This window comes from Poecilia reticulata, linkage group LG16 (genome assembly GCF_000633615.1).
Source record: "Poecilia reticulata strain Guanapo linkage group LG16, Guppy_female_1.0+MT, whole genome shotgun sequence".
Lineage (NCBI taxonomy): Eukaryota > Metazoa > Chordata > Actinopteri > Cyprinodontiformes > Poeciliidae > Poecilia > Poecilia reticulata.
In genome coordinates, this window is record NC_024346.1 from 29,516,225 (window position 1) to 29,540,426 (window position 24,202).

The 24,202-nt window shown below is 36.8% G+C and overlaps 1 protein-coding gene across 3 annotated transcripts in view; it reads right to left on the reverse strand.

Annotated features, from left to right (window-relative positions):
* Nucleotides 1-97: 97 nt before the first annotated feature.
* The window catches only part of cyb5r4 (cytochrome b5 reductase 4), a 27,647-nt gene continuing 3,542 nt past the window's right edge, over nucleotides 98-24,202 (reverse strand). Inside the window, exons 1-16 of one of the 3 annotated variants that reach the window (XM_008432860.2) lie at nucleotides 21,754-22,049; nucleotides 21,574-21,689; nucleotides 21,221-21,374; nucleotides 17,308-17,408; nucleotides 16,064-16,148; nucleotides 14,836-14,917; nucleotides 14,699-14,756; nucleotides 13,832-13,925; nucleotides 10,149-10,181; nucleotides 9,691-9,813; nucleotides 6,479-6,619; nucleotides 6,097-6,243; nucleotides 5,477-5,627; nucleotides 2,131-2,217; nucleotides 1,698-1,859; nucleotides 98-916 (exon numbers count right to left, since the gene is read on the reverse strand). In XM_008432860.2, the coding sequence (XP_008431082.1) occupies nucleotides 862-916; nucleotides 1,698-1,859; nucleotides 2,131-2,217; nucleotides 5,477-5,627; nucleotides 6,097-6,243; nucleotides 6,479-6,619; nucleotides 9,691-9,813; nucleotides 10,149-10,181; nucleotides 13,832-13,925; nucleotides 14,699-14,756; nucleotides 14,836-14,917; nucleotides 16,064-16,148; nucleotides 17,308-17,408; nucleotides 21,221-21,374; nucleotides 21,574-21,689; nucleotides 21,754-21,808 (1,644 nt within the window). In that variant the 5' untranslated portion in view covers nucleotides 21,809-22,049 and the 3' untranslated portion in view covers nucleotides 98-861. Of the gene's footprint in view, nucleotides 917-1,697; nucleotides 1,860-2,130; nucleotides 2,218-5,476; nucleotides 5,628-6,096; nucleotides 6,244-6,478; nucleotides 6,620-9,690; nucleotides 9,814-10,148; nucleotides 10,182-13,831; nucleotides 13,926-14,698; nucleotides 14,757-14,835; nucleotides 14,918-16,063; nucleotides 16,149-17,307; nucleotides 17,409-21,220; nucleotides 21,375-21,573; nucleotides 21,690-21,753; nucleotides 22,050-24,202 lie in introns of those variants that run through there. The other 2 variants (XM_008432862.2, XM_008432859.2) reach the window with 2 other exon arrangements.

The window sequence follows — 24,202 nt, forward strand, 5'->3', positions numbered from 1 at the left end:
ATAATTATGCAACCACAAATCTTCCTTTACAGATCAATCTGATGAGATCACAAGACTGTTTCCAGAGCATTCAGCTGGAATAGCAGAACCAAAGAGGTGTAGTTTAGAAGTTTTATTACAAACGGTACAATTCGAACGTTCATTGCTGAGATCAAGCAGTTTTTCCCACTTTGCTGTAACTCCCCTTGCCCATCCGTTTTAAATGACGGTGGACATGGTCGACCAAGCTCATGCTGATACATATTGGAATAAGTATAAAACCTGTCAAATGGTTCTGAAACTTTTATTATAAGGTGCGTTCACACTGAAGACTAAACGTTCTAAAAGTTCTAGCTGATGGTGTGTCATCTAAAGCTTTGATTATTCAAAGAGGATGTCACCCAGAGCTCCATTCTATTTGACTGATAGTTTGTGTCAAATGTAGCTGACACAAAGTTTTACTTTTATGGTGATCAAACTGTTTTATAACTTTATTATAATGCACAAACTGAGCAGCTTCTCACTGGCGCATACTCACTTTTATTAAAATAGTAATTCTCAAAATAAACTTGACAAAAAAAATCTAACCCCAGTCAGTAAACACAAAGAGTAACTTGAAGATCTGGTGAAAAATCAGCAGCTGTGAAGGAATTGGTTTTTCTTCATATGTTGCAGGAACCTTCAGTCTGTCCTATCATGTCAGTGTGTTCCATCCCTGAGAAGTGTCCATGTTCCACTGGCCAGGCATAGTGGAACTGGCCAACCACATGTGGTGGTTGCAGACATGTGTCTTTGGTGCATAGAAATGCATGATTTCTTTTTATTAACACAGCTTTAAATAAAAGGCTTTTTGTCCTCCGTCTCTTCAGGTAGAAGGGCTCATCAGCCCTTGAAAGCGTGGCATTCCTCCTCACTGAAGCAAAGCTGCTTCAACAATCTGAGAAACCAACAAAGAAGGCGAAAACCCCTCAGTGCAAACACACCACAGCTTAATATTGATGCACACATTATGTTCTTCAACATATTATTTGCTGACAGTGGCCTGCAAAAGTATTCATGCTCCTTGAACTTTTCCATATTTTGTCACAACCACAAACATGAATATATTTCAATATACTCCATTCCATTCCATTCCAATATATTCCATTCCATTCCAAATGTGTTCCATATTTATGGAACATAATGTCAAAGATCTACACAAAGTGTATCACACTTCAAGTGTATCACTACTCAATAAGAATGAATGTGTCTATAAGGAAATCTCCATTTCTATAAATGGAGATTTATAGAAATGAGTTTATTATTTGATAATAAACTCAAAATGTGCATACATTGGTGGTTTCAAAGGATACTGTCACTTTGTGTTTAAAAAGACTCCTTTCAAATCATAGTACAGAAATAGTTATGCAACAACAAATCTTTCTTTTCAGATCAGTCTGATGAGATCACAAGACTGTTTTAAGAGCATTCAGCTGGAATAGCAGAACCAAAGAGGTGTGGTTGAGAACTAAGCAGCTCTGACATACATGCACATGCAAAAATGTTGGTGTACATAAAATAATTTTTTATATAAAAACAATTGAAACGTATGAAATATTTTAATTTTAATACTAAAAAACAAGAAGAAACAGCCAAAGCATTTGTCAGTGACTTTAGTCATTAGTTATTTGGATAATACTGAGGAACTATTATTTATCTTAATGGTTAATATTCCATACCCTAATGTTTGCTCTGTGAAGGCAGATGGCCCACACACACCAACGTAGCATTTTGATCCATGTGGCCTGATAAGAAGGTCGTTCAGCAGGGTCTCATCCACCCGACCCTTCCTGCCGGTCCAGCTGGCAGAGGGCTCAGACAGGATGTGCTCCACCTGAAACCTGACCAACGTAGCATGGTCACAACACAACACAACACCATGACTGTCTGAAGAAAGCAGGGGAACAAGGGAAAATAGCTGCTTTCTAGCTTAGTAACAAAGACAATCAGTGTTCCAAAACTGTGTCAGATTACAGTTTGGAGAGTATATTGACTCCATGTCAAAACAAAACCAACTGAAACTTTTACAGATTCTTATACTCATTTCCCACAACCACCTATCAATGCGTTCTCCAGAAAGAACATTTTATAAAAACATCACCACTGTTTTACCGTTCATCATTAGCTGCCAGATCATCCAGTTGGCAGCGCCACAGTATGTCTTCCTCCTGTTTGTTGAAAAACAGCAGCTTTGTTGTCCTGTGAACACATATTTAAGTGATCTTTCGTAATATCTGTCAACAGCAAAACAAAATACTAGTACATTTGGAAAAGTCTGAATGTTGTGTAAAATGCAATATTTTTTGCAAGTCATCTCAGAAAGTGAAATTGTCACTTTACAGAGCAAATATTTCAAAGTTTTATGTTTTAGAATTTTAATGATTATAGTTAGGTAAAGAAAAAACACAATTTAATGTCTTGGGACATTACAATATCACAGACCAAAAAACAGATGTTTTAAGGGGGCAGTATTATGTAAAATTGACTTTTTTGAGCTTTAGATCATGTTATAATATTAGACCCTCATCAAAAACATACTTGGAGTGTTGCTTTCAAGAAGCAGATATTAATATGCATGCATTAACATACATTAATCTGAAAATTTTAACATGTTAATATTACATAACGCAGATTATTCAAATTACATATTTTGACCTACAGGCCTTTCTCCCACAGATTCACCTAGTTCATAGCGGTGCGCGTCATTAACCCGACACACACGGAGCAAATGATAAAAGGTTTCAGCAACAGCAGACAGCAACAAGAGTTCTAGTTGAAAATCAAACCTTTGCTGCTTTGTAGGGCCATTCATAGACATGAATACGTAGACGCCTCATTGAGTGCCGAGTCCTACGTTATGTCGCTGCCATCTTGTATGTGGCGGTAGAGCGATCAGAGTTCCCCAAGTCATGTACTGCGCGGACTTGTCAACCGTTTTACAATACAAACTGGATTCATTGGCATTGGTACTGTGAAAGGTAATGCCAATGTTAGCATAGCTAACGTTTTCATACTGTGTTTTCTAATGAGAGAGAGCTGATAAGAAACCGCTGTTGGAGGGGAAGTGCATTAAAGACCAGGGGATTGACTCATTTTGAGTCAGAGCTCCAAAATGCTGAAAATGTCTGTTTTCTGAATGTTAAGGAATCAGATATGTATTTTCTACTACACTTTTGGATAATTTCTCTTTGATCCTTTAGCCTGTGTACCAGGACATCTCACTGGACTTCTCCCAGTTTGACCAGCAGACTGAAGGCCAGTGGCCAGTGTTCCCAGTATAAATAAATTTGTGTTGTATTGCACACTTTTATTCTTTCATTTTTTGTGTGTATTTTTAAATATTACAATCTGAAGTGTTAGAGAATTAATACAGCTTATATAATGAAATAAAAATAATTTACTGTGTTAGAACTTTTTCACTCTTTGCTGTCTATATCAAAGAGTGACATATACTCTTGAGATATACTGTAATCATTTTTTTTTCAGAAAAAAGTAAGAAAAATATGTAGTTTAATATTTGACAATGACAGATTTATCATCAAATTCATTGTCGTCTGACAATGACTTTAATGAATCAAGTCATTTATCAATAAAATATAAAAAAATAAATACAAGAAAATACTTTTTTTCCCTATTCTTTCTTTTTTCTCTCTTGCTCTCGAGCGGACGCTATTTTCCTCTACTCCCTCCCTGCCCCTGCCTGCCCTGCTTGCTCCGTTGTTGTCCTATCTTTTTCTATATTTTTGGAGCCTTTCTTTGCACATTATCCAAATCTACAAATTATGGATCTGGGTCAACCGATCTGTCAATGCAATTGATCAAATTTTCAATCAGAAGTCTGGGCACAATCGAGCCCTCTTATTTATTGTCCTGTGTCCCCGCAGGACAATAAATCCAGGGATTCACCCTGGATTTATTCACGATAACAGGATTTCTGCCGTTTGGAGCTTGTGGATTCCTGGATTATCAACAAATTTGTGATGGATTTGGCCGAACTGGCGAACACTCAGACTGTTGATGTGAACAGAGACGAGGACTCTAAAACTCACTAACGGGATGGAATCGATCTTGGAGAAGTTGCTAGTTTCGGTTCAGTGGAACGACCAAACTAATTTGGATGATTGGGAACTGRGATGTATCGGAGAGACTTTAGGGAAGATTGAAATGTATAATCTTCCCGACCTAAGACATTCTGTTTCTGCATTGGCTTTCCCCGTGTGACCTTGGGAGGACTACATATTTCTAATCTCCTTGAAGATATGTAAACACAACGCTCTTCCCTCCTTACCCCCTCCTGTATCCATGGAGTTGCGAAGCAACGTGGCTTCATGGCCCTGTGATGTCACCGCCTTCACTCGTGTCTTTGTTTTGCCCTTTGTTTTGTCTGAATGTTGCCATCTGCCCTAATGTGTCCTTTCCTCTTTTCTGTTTTATGGTGGAGTACTCACTATTTAACCCAGAAAAGGATTATTTTAGTTTATTAGTAATATCAGAAATTGTGGAGTATGCACTATTTAGATCAATATTATACAGCCCAGAAATGGAATCAGAATTAAAATTAGAATAACTACAAACTTGGAATCCAGAAATACTTAACAGGAACAGTCACTGCTTAGTTTATATTACTTTTAACCCAGAAAAGGATTTAGAACAAACTTAGAATTGTGGAGTACTCACTTTAACCCAGAAAAGGAATAAGATCAGTCACACTTTAGCGTATTTTATTAGAAACTGTAGAGTACTCACTAGTTAGAAATGGAATTAGATACTTAGCAACCCTGAACAGGAGCACTTAGTTTACATGTTTTAGAATAACATTAGATTAGTTTTTTTTCCTCTTTTTTCTTTCCTTTGGTTTGTTATTTTGTTTGTATTTCCTTTTAACTCATGCAAAGCACTTTGAATTGCCTTGCTGCTGAAAATGTGCTATATAAATAAAATTACCTTACCTTGTCTTGAAACATTAAATGTACATTAAATTATGGAATCATGTAAATATGTGCTTTAATAAAACACTGTAAAAGTGTTTGTCTGTTCATCTATGTCAATATAAAAACTATTTATCAGAATAATTTCTATCAAATAAAAACATTGTGCTCTTTATTCAGAAATTCCCCAAAATAATTAAATAATCACATCAAAAGTTAGAAATGCTCTCTTTAGTGCTTTTTTTGATTACCAAATATATTAGTGTGTGTGAGAGAATGTGTCAATGGTATTAACTTAAGGTATTAACTTAAAATACTTTGTAGAATGGTACTTTGTGAAGTTCGGCCCATTTACTTGTATTAGGTTTACTGGCAGATAAGAAACATTCAATATGGCGGACGCTGTGACATAACGCAGCAATGGCCCACCCGTTCTATGAGGCGTCTACGTATTCATGTCTGTGGGGCCATTATCGGGCCATCAGTCATGTTTTCTGACGTAATAAAGGAGTAAACTTATTTGTTCCCACCTGATTGTGTCAACTTCTCGTAGAGCCAGGCTGATGAGGCGAACCATTGGCGTGAATCCTGTGCCTCCTGCCAACAGATAGAGGTGTGTGACATCACGAAGTAGGCGGAGGCTGAAGGTACCCTCTGGACCACTGACGGAGATATTTTCACCTTGGAAATCAGAAAACCCATTCATAATACACCCCAAAGTAAAACTGATTGGCAACAGCGATCAAATATCAAACAGCAACAAAGTATAAACCTTTACAGAACATTTTTAAAACTAGAATTATTATTATTATTATTATTATTACTAACTACTGAAAGGAAAACTTTCTAATAGTTGTTATTGTTGTTTCGTTTGATGTTGACCTACTTTTCACATGCAGTGATCAATATAAGAGGCTCTCTTCATCTGTTCAAATATTGTAAGGAGGAAGTGGTTCAAGGAGCAGATTTTCTAAATGGCTCTGAGGAGAAACTGTTCATCATAATGAGTCAATGTTTGCTTTCAAGGAAGGCCTGAGATGTCCTCAGATATACTAAAATCTAATTAGAGGACACATGCAGGTTCAGTAAAGACAAGATGAGATAGACACACAAACACATCGCCTCATTGTTTGACCTGGCTGTGACATACCCATCTGCAGGCTGTTCAGATATGGGGTGAAAACTCCATTGGGATAGATTTTAATCATGAGGTAGAGGTCTGATTCATGTGAGGAAGGTGAGGAAACTGGAACCAGATTCTGATCCACTGGAGTGTATGGCCTCACTATCTCAGTACCTGGAAATATAAGTACATGTCGTCGAGTATTCTAACAATTTCTGTTAATCAACACATTTGCCAAAGCCATGAATAATTTAACTGACCTTAGACTTAGATTTTTTTATTATATAAATAATAATGTATTAGTTCACTTAAAACAAACATTTACATTTAGTGACACTTATGGAGATTTCTCTAAGCAGATCATCTTCATCTGTGAACATGACCAACACTCAGGTTTGTTGTTAACTACCTTCAATGATAGCTTTGAGGTAGACATGTTTTCCAACAGCCACATGCATGACTGTCCCTCCAGGAAGCTGCAGTCTGAAAACATGTGTATTATGAGTCACCTCCATTTTAGACACCAGTGTACAGTCCCGATAGAAGGGCCCTTGAGGAAATAGTTGGAAAGAGAGAGAGTAAAAAAGAAATCAATAAAGTTTTATTAGGAAACCAGTGATGCTGAATGTGTAAGATGAAATCCTGGTTTTGACTACAAAAACCATCTTCTGGTTCTCAGCTGACTAAATTTTGACTATAATTCATTACACTCAACGGTGTAATGAAAGGCAAATATCATCAGGATCAAGGGCGTAGGAAGGAGTCTGCCATTGGGGGGGACGCATATCGGAAACCTGACAGATCAGTAAATAGCTTGAGCAGAAATGTCAAACTATTGTGCCATCAACACGTCAGTAACGCGTTACTCTAATCTGGCCCCTTGTTTCAGTAACAAGTATTCTAACATGTTACTATTTACAATCCAATAATCAGATTAAAGTTATGCATCCACGTGTAATGACTGTCATTCTAGGATGAACACTCACTTTAGCATTTGCCTTACAGCTAACAAGCTAAATACTCTGGTAGTACATACAGGTCACCAGATTCTGATATATTTTATTGGTCAAAAGACATTTGATTATTGGTCAAAATGCAATGATATAAGTTGACTGACAATTGAAATGGTTTGTGCCTCTTTGTAAAACCAAAGTAAAAAAACTGCTCATAAAATAGGACTCAGCAGTTTTAAACTCAATGCATCAGTTTGACCAACAAACTGTTGAACAACTCTCTAAATCAGTGCAACAGTTTGATCTACAAAATAAATAAAAATGATACTTTTCACATCTAAGAGACACCTTAGCTCCTCACTGTTAGGGCTCACTTTCCAGCCCTACATTTAGTAACTTACCAAACATGAGCCATGAAAAATACTGAGGCAAAAAGCCTAATTTTTTTTCCCCTGACATTTTCAGTCACAAACATTTAACTAAAATATCTACTGATATGCGTTTCTGTCTCTGCCTCACTCTGACTCTCTGCAGCCCGATGTCCCTGCATGGATTCATGGATTTACAGCAGACCCTGCAGTAATGTACAGGACCAGAATGTGAATTAACTAAATATAAAAAGTATGTTTTTATCATACAGAATGAGAATTTAAACAACTTAACAATTTTCAGATGTATACATTTGTGACAGCTGACCCTGTCACACAGACCTGAATGGTAACTGTTTGTTTTGTTCGTCCTTAACATTAATTTAGACATTAATTAGTGAATAGTTTAGATTTTTATTTTTGAAAATTATTTTCATTAGCCTGACTTTTTAGTTAACTATTTGCAGTGCACACATTTAGTTAAATTTAGATGTCAGTTCTTTATATTTTTGTAAATGCAAAAAATTAATTTGTTTTGAGTTGCCAGTTTCCTTTGGAGCTGCTGCTGGAGGGTCACAGAAGAGCTCCAGCTAATTGACATCCTTATATGGCAGGCAAACTTCCTCAGCGAGTCATTCCATTTGTTTGCCAGGGGACAAGGACATTTGGTTTTCTTTAATTTAATTTGATCATTTCTTTAATGTTTCTTCTATTTGGTAGTTTCATTCTAATGTTTGTTTAATTTAAAGATTTGGTACTGTACTGATTAGTATTTGTTTAAGTTTTTGTATGTTTAATTGCCCCTTGTGTGTCAGCAGTGGTCTGATCAGCCACTATTTAAGTTCCCCTCATGTCTTGTTTGTTAGGTCAGTTTTGTGCTTGAGTTCTTTGTGCTACTACCTGCGTTGGAGTTTGTTATGTTGACTTCAGTTTTTGGGCCCAGTTCTTCATTGTTTAATTATTTTTGAACTTTTTTGTAATAAATTAAGATTATTTTTGGATTCCATTCAGCGTCTCTGGCTGGTTTATGCAAGAACCCTCACAACATTATACATCTCAACTATTTACTGGGTAGCAAACATTTTCACTTACTTATTTTTAAACCTTTCCTCAAGTCCTTTTCTTTTCATGTCTCCTAACCATTACCCTTATAGTGTAGAAATAATGAAAACAATATTGAAATGTTGAAATAAATCAACCTAACATCAATCCTCACCTGTTCTTCTTTCTGGTTCTATTATAATTAATATAATTGTTATATGTTCACATCTTGAAACTTCACCTGGCTCTCCCTGACCTGCTCCGCTAAAATAGTTTAGCTTATTTAAAAATTAAAACCAGTTAATACATATCTTAATAAACTAAAGATCTCACCAGAGCTTCTTTGTCTTTCTTCAGCATCATTCTCCTAAATATCTAATATAAAATAATACATTTTATAAAATATAAAATATATTATAAAATAATATGATTTTTATTTTATAATAAAAAAAATATTATTTTATTATAATATTTAAAATATGGTTGAGTATGGTATACTCATGGTATACTCAACCAAGTGAGCAACACCTGGTTGAGTATGATCAGGTGTTGCTCACTTTAAATAACAAAAAGGCTCATTTTGCTGCTGTTTCAGGCTCATTCTGATTAAATAAAACATTGTGGCTGGAGTAGCTAACAAAGTTAGCAGTAAAACTTTGGAAATGTGACTGTTCCAGAAATAAAACGGCTTAATCAAAAAGATTTCGTTCTATTTATGAAAGTAAACTGATAGTCAAGGCAACATTCGGACAGGCCGTTTACCTCATTCAAACGGAGCTTCTCACTCACTTCCTGCTGCCTTTAAGCACTCTGAGCTGTTCAGAGAGGGGAGGGGGGAGGACGGAGAAGGCGCTCTGCTGAACGCGCTGTGGAGCGCCTTCAAAATAAAAGCACGAAGGGTGTGCTGTGGTGGAGCAGGGGTTCAGCACAATTCCCGGCCTGGCGACCTTTGCAGCATGTCTTTCCCCATCTCTCATTACTAACTTTCCTGTCAATTAACTATTAAATAAAGGCCACTAGAGCCAGAAAAAACAAAGGGAAACAAAATAAAAGCAAGCGAGTGGAAGATTTTAAAATTCTTTGCAACTGCGTTGAAATTATTGGGGGGGATGAATGTGACTCTCTCCAATATTGGAGGGAATACTGTATGTCCCCCCCGTCCACCCCGGTTCCTACACCTATGATCAGGATCATCTCTGGATTCATTGTTCAGTGGGCCATAAAAAGTGACATGTCACAGAGCTCATTAAGATTCTCACCTCTGTTTTTTTTGCATAGAAATGTGTTATGAAATTCCAGCGGTTGACCAAGACTTGTCCATTGTCCTCTAGTTTTTTTGTTTATGGTGACCTGGATCTTTCCCACAGAGAAAGCAGTATGAACTGTTGGTGATAACCAAAGTTTACAATTAGGAACATGCCATTCAGACACATCCCCAAAGTGAGATGGAAAACACACAGAAAACAAGCTTATTCACTTCTTGTTACATAAAGCTCAGCTATGTAGAGCTTGACAACGGCCTAACACTGACTTAATTTGGAAGAATAATCCAAAGCAACGCGGTTAAGAGACCAGTTAAAAACTAAAAACATTTTTACTTGAAACTGATGAATTTTTCAAATATTTGATTTTTGTCTTCAACCAAAAGTGTAAAAAATAAAAACCCAACTGATTTGGAAAATCAGCAGCATCATGTATTGAAATACTCTTTTCTTACCAGAAACGTTTTCCTCAACTTCATGAGCAAGATCTGAAAGGAAATAAAAGGTTAAATGGCCTTTATTTGAACAGTGTTTTATCTGGTCTAGACCCCCAAACACTGTAGACTACATCCATTCACATTCACACATTGATGATGGGAAGCTACTATATTGTGGCCACATCTGCCCTGGGACAGTCTAACAGAGGCGAAACTCATTTAACAAATAAAACCCTTTAATACATATAAGAAATTACCTTTTTTATTTCATATGTAAAATATCAGCAGAAAGCTTGGCCCCAATAGGCCCCCACACAACCTGGTTAAAAGGGTGTGACAAATAGATGGATCGATCTACAGCCATCCATCCCTCACAACCTTCTAGAACAGTGTTTCTCAACCTTTTTTGGGCCAGCGCCYCCCTAGCCTTTATCCAGGTCCCTCWCYGCCCCCCACCAAAGAATTTGCAGGCTACTTTGCACTGACTATTATTTTATCATTAATATTACTATCACTATTGTAGATGTTTTGATTTTTATGCTTGTTTCTGTATTTATTATCAAAAATAATTTCCCAGAGAACAAAAAAGTAATAGGAATAGAAATTATTTTCACAGGCGTCTACGAAAAATGCAATGAACATTCAAGTTAAAATCGGTAGGCCTTGCAGCAGCCAATCAGAGTGGAAAAAAATATTCTTATTTTGTGCCATTTTGTAGTTGTTAAATCTGGCACAAAATGACCAGATAAAAGATGTTCAACATGCCAGTTTAAACTTTGAACTATTTGCAAAACGACTGAGCTCTGCAACATTAAAACATGGATAGAACTGTAACTACATTAATCATAACTCTTCTTCTCTTCAGTGTTTCTGTCAGTTTCTGGTGGTGCAGCTCTGTGCTGCCTTCAGGAGAATGGGACATCAGAGTATCATCCATAAAACTTCACCCACATGGCATTTATTGTGCAAACCAGAGCTTTCAGTGGAAAAACTAAAGTTCCAGGTCCTTTTATAATGCCATACAAATATGAGACAGAAACATGGATTATATCTTTATATAAACCTGTCTATTGATTTATAGATTAATAGTTTTACTGGACAGAAATTACAAAGAACAAATCTGGTTCTTAATCAAATCCTAATGAGTCAAATTGAAAGTGTCATGGAGTCATCAGCCTCATGACATTAACACTGACATGAAAAATAATATTGAAGAAATAAATATATCAAATCTATTTAAAAACATAAATAAGTGATAAGTTATTTACTGTTATGGTCTGTAAGATATATTTATTCTCAGTACTAGATATGGTCTCAACAAACCCATAACATTTCAACAATATTATTTTACCTTTTATGTGGAAATACTGTCTGTTTATTCTTGCCATACAGTCCTCTGTATTAATTATTGCTTGAAAGGTCTTGCCATACCAGTAAACTAAGAAACTTCAGTTTCTTAGTTTATTCTTGCATTTTGTTCTTCATTCATTTCCATTTAGTTTCATTTGATTAGTATTTGATTAGTAGTATCCTCTCTTGGTTTATTGCTATGTCCACTTTAGTTTCTTTCCTGTTGCTACATTTATTTGATAGTTTATTGACCATCAGTAATCTTATCACCTGCTGCGCCGCCTAATCGTCATGTTTTTCACATCATGTGTTGATTTTTTCACTGTTCAACGTCGGATTCTCTGTTTTTATGCCATAATTCACGTCTAGTTCGTCACTCCGTTTTATGTCCCGCTTCTCCTGTTTCAGAGTTTTGCGCAACGTGAAAGTTTTTTTTTTTAAAGCCCCTAAGATGCAGGGCGGTCGGGAAACGTATCGATGGGGAAAAGGCTGACTGACATAAACCTTTTAAAACAACAGAAACAATTTCTGCATTCTGGTTATTGAAATTTTAAAGTGCTGTGTTGTTCTATCACCCTCGTTTCATACCGGTCCACTTACAGCTCCGGTGTTAACGCTATAAAATGAACGCTCTCTATCGAGGTTTCACCCATGGAGGGATTTCTTGATTTCTTGATTTAAATGGGTTCATTTTTCAGAGGGATACACAGTGAGGGTATCATGATTTTAGCTACCAGTAGCAGGAGAACTGAGCTGCACCAAGAAGCTAACAGAAGCTAACAAACACTGAAGACAAGAAGAGCTGATCGATACAGTTGCAGCCAAGCATGGTTTAATATTACACAATACAGTTTTACCAAGTTGCTCAAAGTCTAAACTGGCATTGTTGTGCATTTAAGGTGTAAAGTTTACATTCGACCAAACGCCCCCCAAAGGCAACCCAGCGCCCCCCTTTTGTAAAAATGTCCGCCAGCGCCTGCCGTCCTCTGAACGCCCCCTGGGGGGCGGTACTGCCCACGTTGAGAACCGCTATTCTGGACAGACAGACAAGCTGTGTTTCCATTACAAAAGGTCTCTATTCTGAATGTTTTTGTCATTTGGATTTAGCAATATGCGCAGCTGGTTAAAAATTTTATCAGTGGTGATGAAGACGAGTTCAGTATGACATTGCGCTTAAATGAGTCGACACTTGGAAATATGCGTACGTTAGGTCCTCTGAAAGATTTGCCTTGTGCAGACCACTATGTATATGTTCCTGTCATTTGTGCCATCATGGGAAACGCTATTCATGCATTTTCCTTTCAGAGAGATATTTACATCCAAGGTGTTATGTATGTTCGTATTTAAACATGTTTCGTATTTCTACTTTTTCAAAGCTTGTTGATAGAGCTGAGGCTGCTGGTGATTGTGTAGCTTAATCAGCTGGATGGTTTGAGTCCTTTTCTGAAAATGCTTATTTGGAAACATACAATATGATAAAGTAACTTGTTTATAACTATCTATAACTATTAATGTGATATTATGACTATTCTTTCATTTTTCTTTGTTTCCACCAAGCTTTATTAGTTTTCTTTTTCAATTATGCTTTTCTTTTTTTAATATTCATGATTTATTTAAGGTGATATTTTTACTTATTGTGACATTTCATTTTTTTCATATTCTGTAGTTTTTTCTATCACTTTTTTAAACCATACATGTATTTATTTTCTCTAGTACTTTTTTCCTTTTTCTCACCTCTAGTCTTATATTTTGTCTATTCAGATTTCTTATTTTTTCTGAGATCTGTTTATTTCTGTCTGACTCTTTGTAGGAGGAAATAAATGTTCCTTTTTTGAAATTTGTTATTATAATGTCATTTTTTTTATTATGTAAATGGAAGAAGAAAAAAATCAGTTTTAAGAATCAGCCCAAAAGTATCGGCAGCACATATTGGTGATTGATTAGACTGATGTCAAAATAAAGGGCATCAGCATGGGCCTTAAAAACCTCTATCGGGCGAGCTCTAATCTGCACCATTTCCTCTACAAAACAAACGTCTAATGACTGAGTATTTTGTTTCGCAAGTTTGCCATTTCCCTTAAGTATTTCTGGAATATATATTGTTTGAATGAAGTATTTTTTTTCTGGACCTTCTAACTAAAATCTACAAAGTGGAAACTAGCAAAGAAGAAAACTGATTCAATTCTTTAGTTGGCAGTATCAGCTCAATTACACCAGATCAATAACAAACTCCTAGAACCTATTTAAAGCTACACTAAATTATGTTAATGCAATTGGAAGTAAATGTATTTTAATTCTGTAAGGGGAAAAGAGAAAACAAGAACTACTTCTTGTTTTCTGAATCTGCTCACCTAAGTGTATCATGTAGGACAGTTTCCCAAGGAGAACTTCCAATCGAAGAATTCCCATTTTGAGGTCAACGGTCACACATCCTGAGCTGGGGATCTGAGAGAAACAACATGACATACACAGCATATTAGGCAGCATTCACACTGCAGCATGAAGTGACCCAATTCCGATTTTTTGTCAAATCAAATTTTTTTTCTATGGCCGTTACCAGCGGTGACATGCGACCTGTATGTGTTCTGCAGTTTGAACGGGCAAACAATCGGAAAGTGTCCCGCATGCGCAGTAGAGGGCGCAAAAACGTTCTCAGTGTTCTGCCAACCGCCATAAAACGAGTAAGTGCTCAGTGTTTGCCGAAGTAAACATGGATGCTAACGGTGGAGCATAGCTTACACATTTGAAGTTGTTGTCAGCATATTAACAATTTAATCCTCATTACAATCCGCCATAGTTGTAGTTTTTCTTCTCACTCGCACGTATCAGGTCGCAGAAGAGAGACATTTGTCGAGTATCAGTGACGTTCAAGTCGGATGAATGGCGTTAGGTCACATTTAAATTGGATACATATCAGATACCAAGTGGCCTGGGTCACATTCAAAAAGAATCTGACCTGTGTTGTTCAGACTGTCATGAAAAGTTCAGATTCAGGTCGCATTACATCAAAAAAGTCGGAATCAGGTCACTTCAGGCTGCAGTGACCCGATTCTGCAGGGTCACTGCAGAATCTTCTGGCAGCCTTAGTCTGGCAGCTGGCTTTTAATACCCAACAAGGTTTCAACAGCTTCACTACAGAAACTTAAGAATTCAGGCAATGTTTGGAATTTCTCTGCATCTTTTAAACAAGTGATTAATTTTAGTTAAACCTTCGTTACCTTTCTTTTGGTATAAACAGCCAGATGAACAGTTGCATCAGTTTGAAACCAGTCGTACCTTTAACAGCAAACACCACATGCAGTTAAAGTCATCAGTTTTTAACTACATCTCCTTGCAAATATACTCAGTTTCATACCGAGGCTGAGAATCTTTGTTTGGTGGAGGAGGCCCTGCAGCAGGTGGAGCAAGACCTGTTGGTGATGAAGGCAGGATGATGGCTGAGGAAGAGATGTCAACAAAAGATTACAATCAGTACTTTTTAAGTCAAATACGTGTATCTACCGCATCAATGACACATTGAATGAAATGTTTTATCATTATTATTATTATTATTATTATTATTATTATTATTAAATGCAGCTGTTGTTGGGTTCCACAAACATCATAGTATAAAAACCTCTATAACAGATATGCAATTTTATGCAATATTCACATAAAAATTTAAAATTGGATCTGATTAAAAGTTATTATCAAGTTATTATCAAGAAAACACCACATTTTGGTTATTTTACCTTAAAAATCCATAATAAGAAATAGTAACTTATTTAAGTTACTATTTAAGTAAGTTATTTTATGATGAGGGCAGAATGTGATTACTGCTTTGTTTTTTGAGAATATTGAATTGATACAGACAGAGCAAATGTCACAGTGACATACATGGTGGTAAAAAAGGCCAGGAGTAATTCATCATATCACATTCCATAACATGTAAACAGAATGAACTTGTATCTGAAACTAATGTAATGTCACATTTTGATTAAAACAGCTCAGCAGTTTGGGGATCAGAGTTTTTTCTCAATCTGCTCCCCAACTCTGGAACTCTTTGCCTTCACATATTCACAATATTGACTTTCTTCCTACTTTAACATCACAGCTCAAAATGTATGCAAACAAAAATTTTTTTGTAATTTCTTGTTTGTAATTTTTTTCTTCTACATCTGTTTTCATTTTGAGTGTATCCTTGTTTTGTTTTCTTGTTAAGTGTACTTATGTGTCTTGAAAAGATTTAACATGTAAATGCATTATTGTTATTAAACATTATTAATTTTAGAAAGTTTAGTTTTTATCCCAGTCCTATACGTACAAACACAAACTCTGATGTATTGACAATGCATCAGAAAACCTTCTTGAATTTTCTAACACAACATTTTTCTCACTACTTTAAAAACAAAAATGACTTGGTTAAAAACTGCTTTCCAAAAAGTTTACAGCTATGAATATGTTTACAGAGAGGATTTAGAAGGACTAATGTCATAGTAGAATCAGTTTCCTGCGACATTTTCTTTGAGATTACAAGACTAAATTCCATTTTAGTTTAGGGCTGAAGCACTATATCAAAAACAGAGAGCATAATCAGCTTTCACCTTTACTAGCTGTTGCGGCCTTAGTAGTCATTCGTCCAACCAGGCACTCTTTTAACATGGACTCATAATTGACCCATCGATGGACCTGCAAGACACAGCAACACCACCCAGGTGAGAAAGCTCATAAGGTCAAGGTCAACACATTAGTATGCTTAAAGAATAACATAAGATAACACAATTGTCTCCCATGGGAGAATTTTGTCTTAGAAGATGGGACAATGCTGCAATACAACAAGGATAAAGCAATACTTTCAAGTCAATAACAATGAATACATAAAACTAGCACTAATTATTAAATAGACACATACATCTAATTTTGTGCAAAAGAATGGGCAGTATATCCACAAAAACACCCAGTACCTGTTCACAAACAATTCATCTCTTTCATACAAAGGAAATCCTAATCATCTGAGCCTCCTATTGCTATGTTCAGACTCTGCTAGTCTCCATTGATCAGAATGGTACAAACAAGTGCTTATGATGGTTGTATTTACACTAATAACATATTCTGATGCGAGCACATGTGCAACAAAATGTTCTGAAACAGGCAAACATCAGACTTTTTGTCTGATGTTTGCCTGATCAAACATCAGACGAAAAGTAGGTTTGCGTGCACATTTACCAAAATGTGGCTTTTGTGGAGATTTGGTGATGTGTAAATAGATTGGACAGGTCTGATTTTGTAAATCCCCTGATAGTCAAGTTCTCTTGGATACTTACAGTTTGGGGAACAGCAATGAAAAAGCTGAATATACCTAATGGTAGCATGACATCAATAATCAAGGAGTAAACATGCTATGTTAAGGACCAGGGTAGAAGTATTTACCTGAAGTGGAAGCTAGTTCTGGTATTTCTGGTATTAGAACAGTTTGAATCCAGTGCTTGGTATCTCAAGCACTGGATTAATAAACTGAGAGGCATCTTAATTCATGCGTTACAAAGTACATGTCTGGATCCGGAAAGGGATAAAGATGTAGTTCTATAGCTTTCCAAAGGTCTCTGGCACATCTTCACCCTCTTCCAATGAGCATGGAAAGAGAACAGATATGGTGAGGTAAAACCTTCCAGCAGCATATGAAGTACTAAAAACCACATTAGGTTGCGGCCTTCATCAGGGTCATTCCTGACATAGAGCTTAAATATAATGAACTTAATCTTAACAGAGAAATGGAATATGAAACGAATTTAACAATATTGGAAAACAGAGACAATCTGAGCTTTACTTTCTTTTTAAGCACAGCTACCTGATCAAAAAGGTCAGTCCCGTCTATTCCTGCTGCCTTCATCAGCTCCTCTTCTCCACCAGGATGGTAGTCCATGTAAGGTGTCACATTGTAAACCATGCCTGAACATACATAGAGAAAATTAGCTTAATCTGTATTATGTTGTAATGCCTTCTACAGGTATTGGGTACCAAAGAATCAGTTTTTAGAAACTGTTATGTAACAAATAGGAATGCAGAATAACTTTATTTAAAAAGTTAAATCTGTCACCATATCATGACATTATTTTATATTATGTGAAAAAAATAATTCTCCTACACCATTCTAATGGCTGATAACCAATAGCCAAAAACATACCAAGAAATAAGAAAGGCTAGTGAGTAAAAATGTAATAATCAATAATCAATAACCTAAACAAGACCAAAAACAGTTGACTGTATAAAGTTGAGCTGCAGTGTGGAATTTCTATAAAGCATTTTTTTTACATATTTGTTGAAACTGTCACCATGTCATGACAGTATGGTATGAGGCCGATAATCTTGAAAAAGAAATTAGCTCCTCTGCCTTCTACCAATGCTAGCTAGATACAACCAATCAGATCTAGGAGGCAGGTCGTAGAGCTGTCAATCACAATAATGTGACTGACAGCGTAGCCTGTTGTGAATTCACAGACTAGTTAGCATTAGGGCTGGGCGATATATTGAGTATACTTGAAGTACCACGATAATCTCAATTTACGATAGTTAAAATGGTTATATCGCAACTACTGAATCACTGCTATTAGCCATGCTAATACACAGCGGTGGTTGATTAGCTAATTTAAATACCTTCTTTATTGATGATTTGTCAGTTTGTGTGTAGGTCGCCTTTTTTATTTTTAAGCTGAACCAAAACACACCTTATTCCACAGCACATCTATATGTTAAGTTTGGCAAAGTCAAGCATAACTGACCTACTTCACTCTCCCTCACTCTTTTTTTCTTAGTTAAAACTTATTTCTCACCTTGTTATCTAGTAGACAGTTCATAGCAAAATACTGCATCACTTTTTATATGAGCTTACATTTAAGTCTAGCAGGGAAATGGGGTCAAAAACTTGTGTGGGTGACATCATGCTGCAAGGGGTCTATAGTTTAAAATAACATTGGAGCTCAGTTAAGAATCGTCTATCGTGATATAGCAAAAATATATCATGATTTTAGATTTTCCTCATATCCCCCCAGCTCTAGTTAGCATAGCTACCACAAATTGGTTTTCCTGTAACAGCAAGTTGTTTCTCTGTTGTTAAAACATTTAACAGCAAGTACATGAGGTTGACTGACAGTACTACGACCTGCCTCATAGCTCTAATTTGTTGTTTTTGGTTGAGGCCCTGCTAAGACCATGAAGGGTCTTAGCAGGGAGAAGGTGGAGGAGATACATTTTTTCACATAATATAAAATAATGTCATGACATGGTGACAGATTTAACAAAAATGTGAAATAAATATTTTTTTCTAAAAAAAGTTACATACTGCAGCTTTAATGAGAAGAGTTTGAAATGGGAGGGAGGGGCTAAGCGTTGTGAGTGGCTGACAGCTAGGTCTGTGGGAGCCAAGAGCGGAGCAGCTGACAGTAGATGTAGAGAAAAGGTATGTTATCTTGACTTAGAGCCTTTAAAAATCACATAATAAAATCAAGCTACGATAGTGAGGACAGTTTTTCCCAGGTTTATCTGTTATTTCTAACTACATGTAAAATAGCTTCCAGAATGTTATTTTGTTTGAAATGTTTTTACTAAACATGTTTTTACTTAATTCATACGGTAAATCACTGTCAACCAAGTCTCTGGCAGCCTTCATAATAATCTGAATTAAATAATCTTAAACAGATATTAGTTATAATTTAGGTAATGTGTACTTCTCATCTCCTACTCTGCAAGTAACATGAAGTGTTTTGCCAGTAAATATGGCACACAAAAAAGACAACAAAACAACAGCCAATCATTTTTCAGGCTAGGAAAAGGCCAAACAAGAAATGCTGTATCTTGAAAGGGAAGTTAATGCCATTTTCTTAAGAAAAATGGCTTAGGTTTTTATGAAATTGTTTCATTATGTAGTTATTAGGTAAAGCAAGGGAACCGAAAATATACAGAAAAGGAAGGACAGTCCGGCTGGGTCAAAGAGGCACAGATAACAGTAAGTGTGATGCTGATGAAGTTTCTCAGACACCGGGGACATGACCAAACTAAAAAGGTTTAAAAATAAGGCAACTTAATCACAAGAACCGAAGTACAGTTGCTTTTTAAAAACCTTGTTTTGTTTTTTTGTTAGTTTGATTAACTTGGTTGTTTAATTGTTGAACAAAATCCTCTTCATCCGGACAGTTGTTGCCGTTATGTCAAACAGCAACAGTATGGGTAGTAAAAGTACATTATGAGTAGGTCTCTTGGACAGTGTGGAGTTTGGTGAGCATTTTGATGAGACAACATAAAGGCTTTGCTGAAGTTGGAGAATGCACTCCTGACTGGAGACAGATTCCCTAACTAATGTATAACTTGTGTTGACAGACACTACAATGAATCAATAACTGAGGAATTTTATTAAGTAGGGTTATTCATTAAAACTTATTTTTATATACAGCTTTACATTTTTGTGAAAGGGTAGCAGAGATTTGATCTGTGACAGTGACCACCAGAATTTGTGAATACAAACCAAACTCAGATCTAAACAATATTTTATTTTTAGTTTGACTTCTATGGGTCTCAACAGTTTGTTCAATGTTTGATGTTCATTGCCAGTTACTAGTAACTACTGGTCCGCAGATTGAACACATTAAAAACCTTTTATCTAAGGGATATGGGGATAATAAGGGACATTGTTGTAATAATTAGTATGTGACTACAAAATACATTTTAGCCATGCCATTTCAACCACGATAATTACCAGTTATTGAGTATGGTCTATGCAGTGCTATGGCTACATCTGTACATTTTACAAAGTTCTATTTCACTGTAACTTTAACAAGCCTCACCCCAAAATTGCACTTAAGAAATCTATGTGTTTATTGTCCCCTGCAATAATGAAATGGAATTTCCTCCCTTGCATTTTCACCAGAAAATATACCTAAAACTACTGAAAAGTCCACATTCATGATAGCAGAAGAACTGGAGCTGGTCAAAAGGAGAGAGAACAATCTCTCTGATGAGCAGGGTTTCCCACTGTGTATTATGAGCCTGCTCTGTGAGGCGAAGGCTCTGGAGGAGGAGCTGCTTCTGGAGGCGCTCTGTCCAACCAGCCATTTTGCAGTTAAATGGTTGCCATGGAGATTAAAGGATTTCTAAAATACTCATGAAAACAATCAAGGAAACACTCCAAAAATGTATTTGATGAGGAAATAACATAAAAGTTAAATTTTTCATAATACTGCCCCTTTAAACTTAAAAAAAAAAATCTTTATCTCACATGATACTGTCATTTGCAGAGATGCACTGATTCGATATCAATATCGGTCCTGATATTGAAAAAAAATTTGATCAGGAATCAGTGGCAATGGACCCAATCCATAAAGACACATGTATTCAGTAAAATTCTATGCTTTATTGGAACTTTATTGGCCACTCACACACTTTTATTTTGGGAGGAATTACAAACCTGCTGAGCTTATCATAGAAACTACAATGCTCCTAAGAACGGTTGCAAATGATAGACAGCATGGAGAAGCACTGTTATGATGATGTGAAGGGGGCGTGTCAGAAAAGGTGGGAGGTTTTTAAACACACAAGCTGATTTCAAGGATTCGTGGTATGACTATGATACAAACTCAAATTTCTCTTAAGTTGTTTTTATAGATACAGCATTTCTGTAAAATACTATATTATGTTATTTAAAGTAACAATTAATAAATGGCACTATGTGCCTAGAAAATAAATAATGACCCCTTGTCTTTTTGACTCACCTCGGATGCAGGTCCAGCAGTCCTCTCTTTTGTTATGCTTCTGCAGCTCTTCCTGGGTCACTTCTATGAGGCGCCCTCTCAGCCCTGTCAAGTCTTTTCCACTTTTGGCAAACCGGATCCAGTCCATCAGACTGTGACCTGGCTTCAGGGACACCTATCACACAGAGGTAAACAAGAGGGCGTGAAGCTGCTGCTTGCAAATAAATTAAATATTTAATGATTGGTCGCTAAAGCGCCAGTTAGTGTTAGAAAAGAAAAAAAAAAAACAAAGGAAATACGTAGGTAGCGACAGTGACATTAATGTTGGTTACAAAGCTTTCTCAGCTCTGCTTGGTATATGGTTCCAGTGTTACCTTGTTCCTCCCCGACTGTGCGGACGGGGAGACCCTCTGTTGGGAGCTGGGCGCAGGGAACGATTGGCTCGGGATGTTCAACATGTTATGAAAGCTGCTCCAGTTTTGTTTAAAACCTATTCAAACAGCAGCAGTTTAGCACAAACACAGAGGAGCAGGAGATGATATGTGGTTACATACGCAGCATTCTGTTACAACTCCAGACAGCTTCCGTGTTGTGAATACCCCTTAGCATCAAGGCTAGGCTAAGCTAGGCTAGGCTAAAACGAAGTAACTCTCAATCGGCCTCATTCACGAGAACTACTGCGGCACTGTCACATTAATCAATAAAGGCATACAGTGTTTTCTCGTAAAAACTGATATGTCACTCGGTATGTGAGAATTAACTACGAGTTAATGTCCTGTGCCTCACAGTTTCCGTTTCCATTAGGAAGACAACATGTGGCGCCTATGCTGACGTGACAGTTATGTCAACAAATCGCGACAATCCTGTATGGCAGGCCGTTTAAACATAACATCCACACTGTTTTCAGATATCTAAAATTGGTTTATTGAGTAGACCAGTGCTGGAGAAAAAAATCTAACTATTTTTGTAACTCAGTAAGAAAGGAAACAGGTTAATACGGAGATGGCATACAAGATAAGATAATTTTATTAGTCTCCCATAGGAGAAATTTATCTTGGAATATATGATTATGTCCCCTAACAGTTGTTGTTATTACCTCCTCTTTTAGTGTTGTCTCATTTATTTAGTTTTTATACTTTGTTTTTATCTGATGGGTCTTTAATTTTATTGTTTATATTAATGGGGTCTACAAAACGCCAAATTACTTCGCTTTGGATATCTACCTACCTACCTACCTACCTACCCACCCACCCATCCATCCATCCATCCATCCATCTAATAATGTGTGGATAGTGAAAAGAAGAATGAATGGGATTAAAAAAGAAGATGGTTATCCTTACTGCTAAGCCTCCCTACTGACCCGACCCGGATAAGCGGAATAAAATGATTAGATGGAAGGACACACAGATTTATTTTGCAACATTTACTTAAGATTTTATAATAATCAAATTTTGGGGTGCTGTGGTGGTGCAGGGGTTAAGCACAACCCCACATATGGAGGCCCTAATCCTCGACGCAGCTGTCACAGGCTCAATTCCCGACCTTTGCCGCATATCTTACCCCTTCTCTCATTACAATCAATTCTGTCAATTCATAATCAAATAAAGGCAGCTAGAGCTAATTAAACCTTAAAAATTATGCAGCAAAGATTTGAATTGTTCCACTTTTTTTTCTTTTTTAGAGACTTAGACCTTTTTTTAACCAGACACATTGGGTGTTTTTCACTTAAGGGTTTTGCTGTATGGGATCACTATTACAGATACCAGCTTGAATTTTTAACCTCAGTATTTGATCACAAAGGAAATCGGAAGTATCGAAAATCAGTAGCGCTCATCCTATGCCGCTCCGCACCGCAGGCGGCAAAGCAGGCGTTCAGCGCAGTGAAACCTCAAACAACGTCTTTCGGCGAAGTTGTCACCCTTTTTTCACGTTGTAGCAAATGCGCTCTCATCACACACATCTACACACACGCACACACACCAACACGCACGCACGCACACACGCGCGCGCACACACACACACACAGACACACTGGGGCGCTGCCAGGAATCGTGGGCCCCCTGACAAAAAATTTGAAGGCCGATCACCGATACCATAATTATTATTTTTTTAATCATAAGCACTACCGGTTACATTATGTGGAAAAGGGAACCATGAATTCACCTTAATTTAGACAAAAACTTGTTTTTAATAACTTTTTCCAAGAAAACAAAACAGGCATTGTGCAAATTGTACTGCTATCAGTAATACTATCTTTAACAGACTGAAAACATATAAAGGCTCTGAAGAGGCTAAATAATGCAAACAGTCAAAATAAAACCTCTCAACATTGCCAAAAAATTCAAGAATAAAACTTAACATTCAAAGGCAAAAAAAGGTTCCATTACAATAAACAATCCTGAGTTACTGAATGAAAACTTCCTGATGGCATGGCGGCTAGCTGATTACTGCTAGTTCTGAGTGGCTGTTTCTGACTGAGCGGAGTATTATGCAGAACAGGGAGGAGATCGATTATTTTTTCAGAGATTATCTTTCTCATGTTAAAGTTTTAATAAAATAATTTTTTTAGGTTAGATGCTGCAGCTTTAAACAGAGGTTTGGTGTGAGAGTCACTACCAGGTGGAGCAGAAGCGGCGCTCGGTCTGTGAAATATTACTACCTGTACCATAGCAGGGGTTCAACAGCGAGGACAGAACCAGCGTCTTACATCGCAGCTCGAAGACTTAAATCATTTTGCTTATTATTTGTTTAGTTTTCTGACCTTCATGCTATATCCGGATGAGTGTTTGTAGCTGTGCGCTGCTTTACCTGCTATCTGATCCTCCATATGTCTTTTTTACTGCAGTGAGCCTCGATGTAGCCAAACTCCGTCAAGTATGGCATTGTTTTTATGCCATATTAGATTAGTCGTGTTGATGCATTTTGACGTGCTTCACCCCACGTGCTTCAATTTTCCGCCGCAACACGCAAACTTCCCCATTCACTCAGTGCATTATAGTTCTA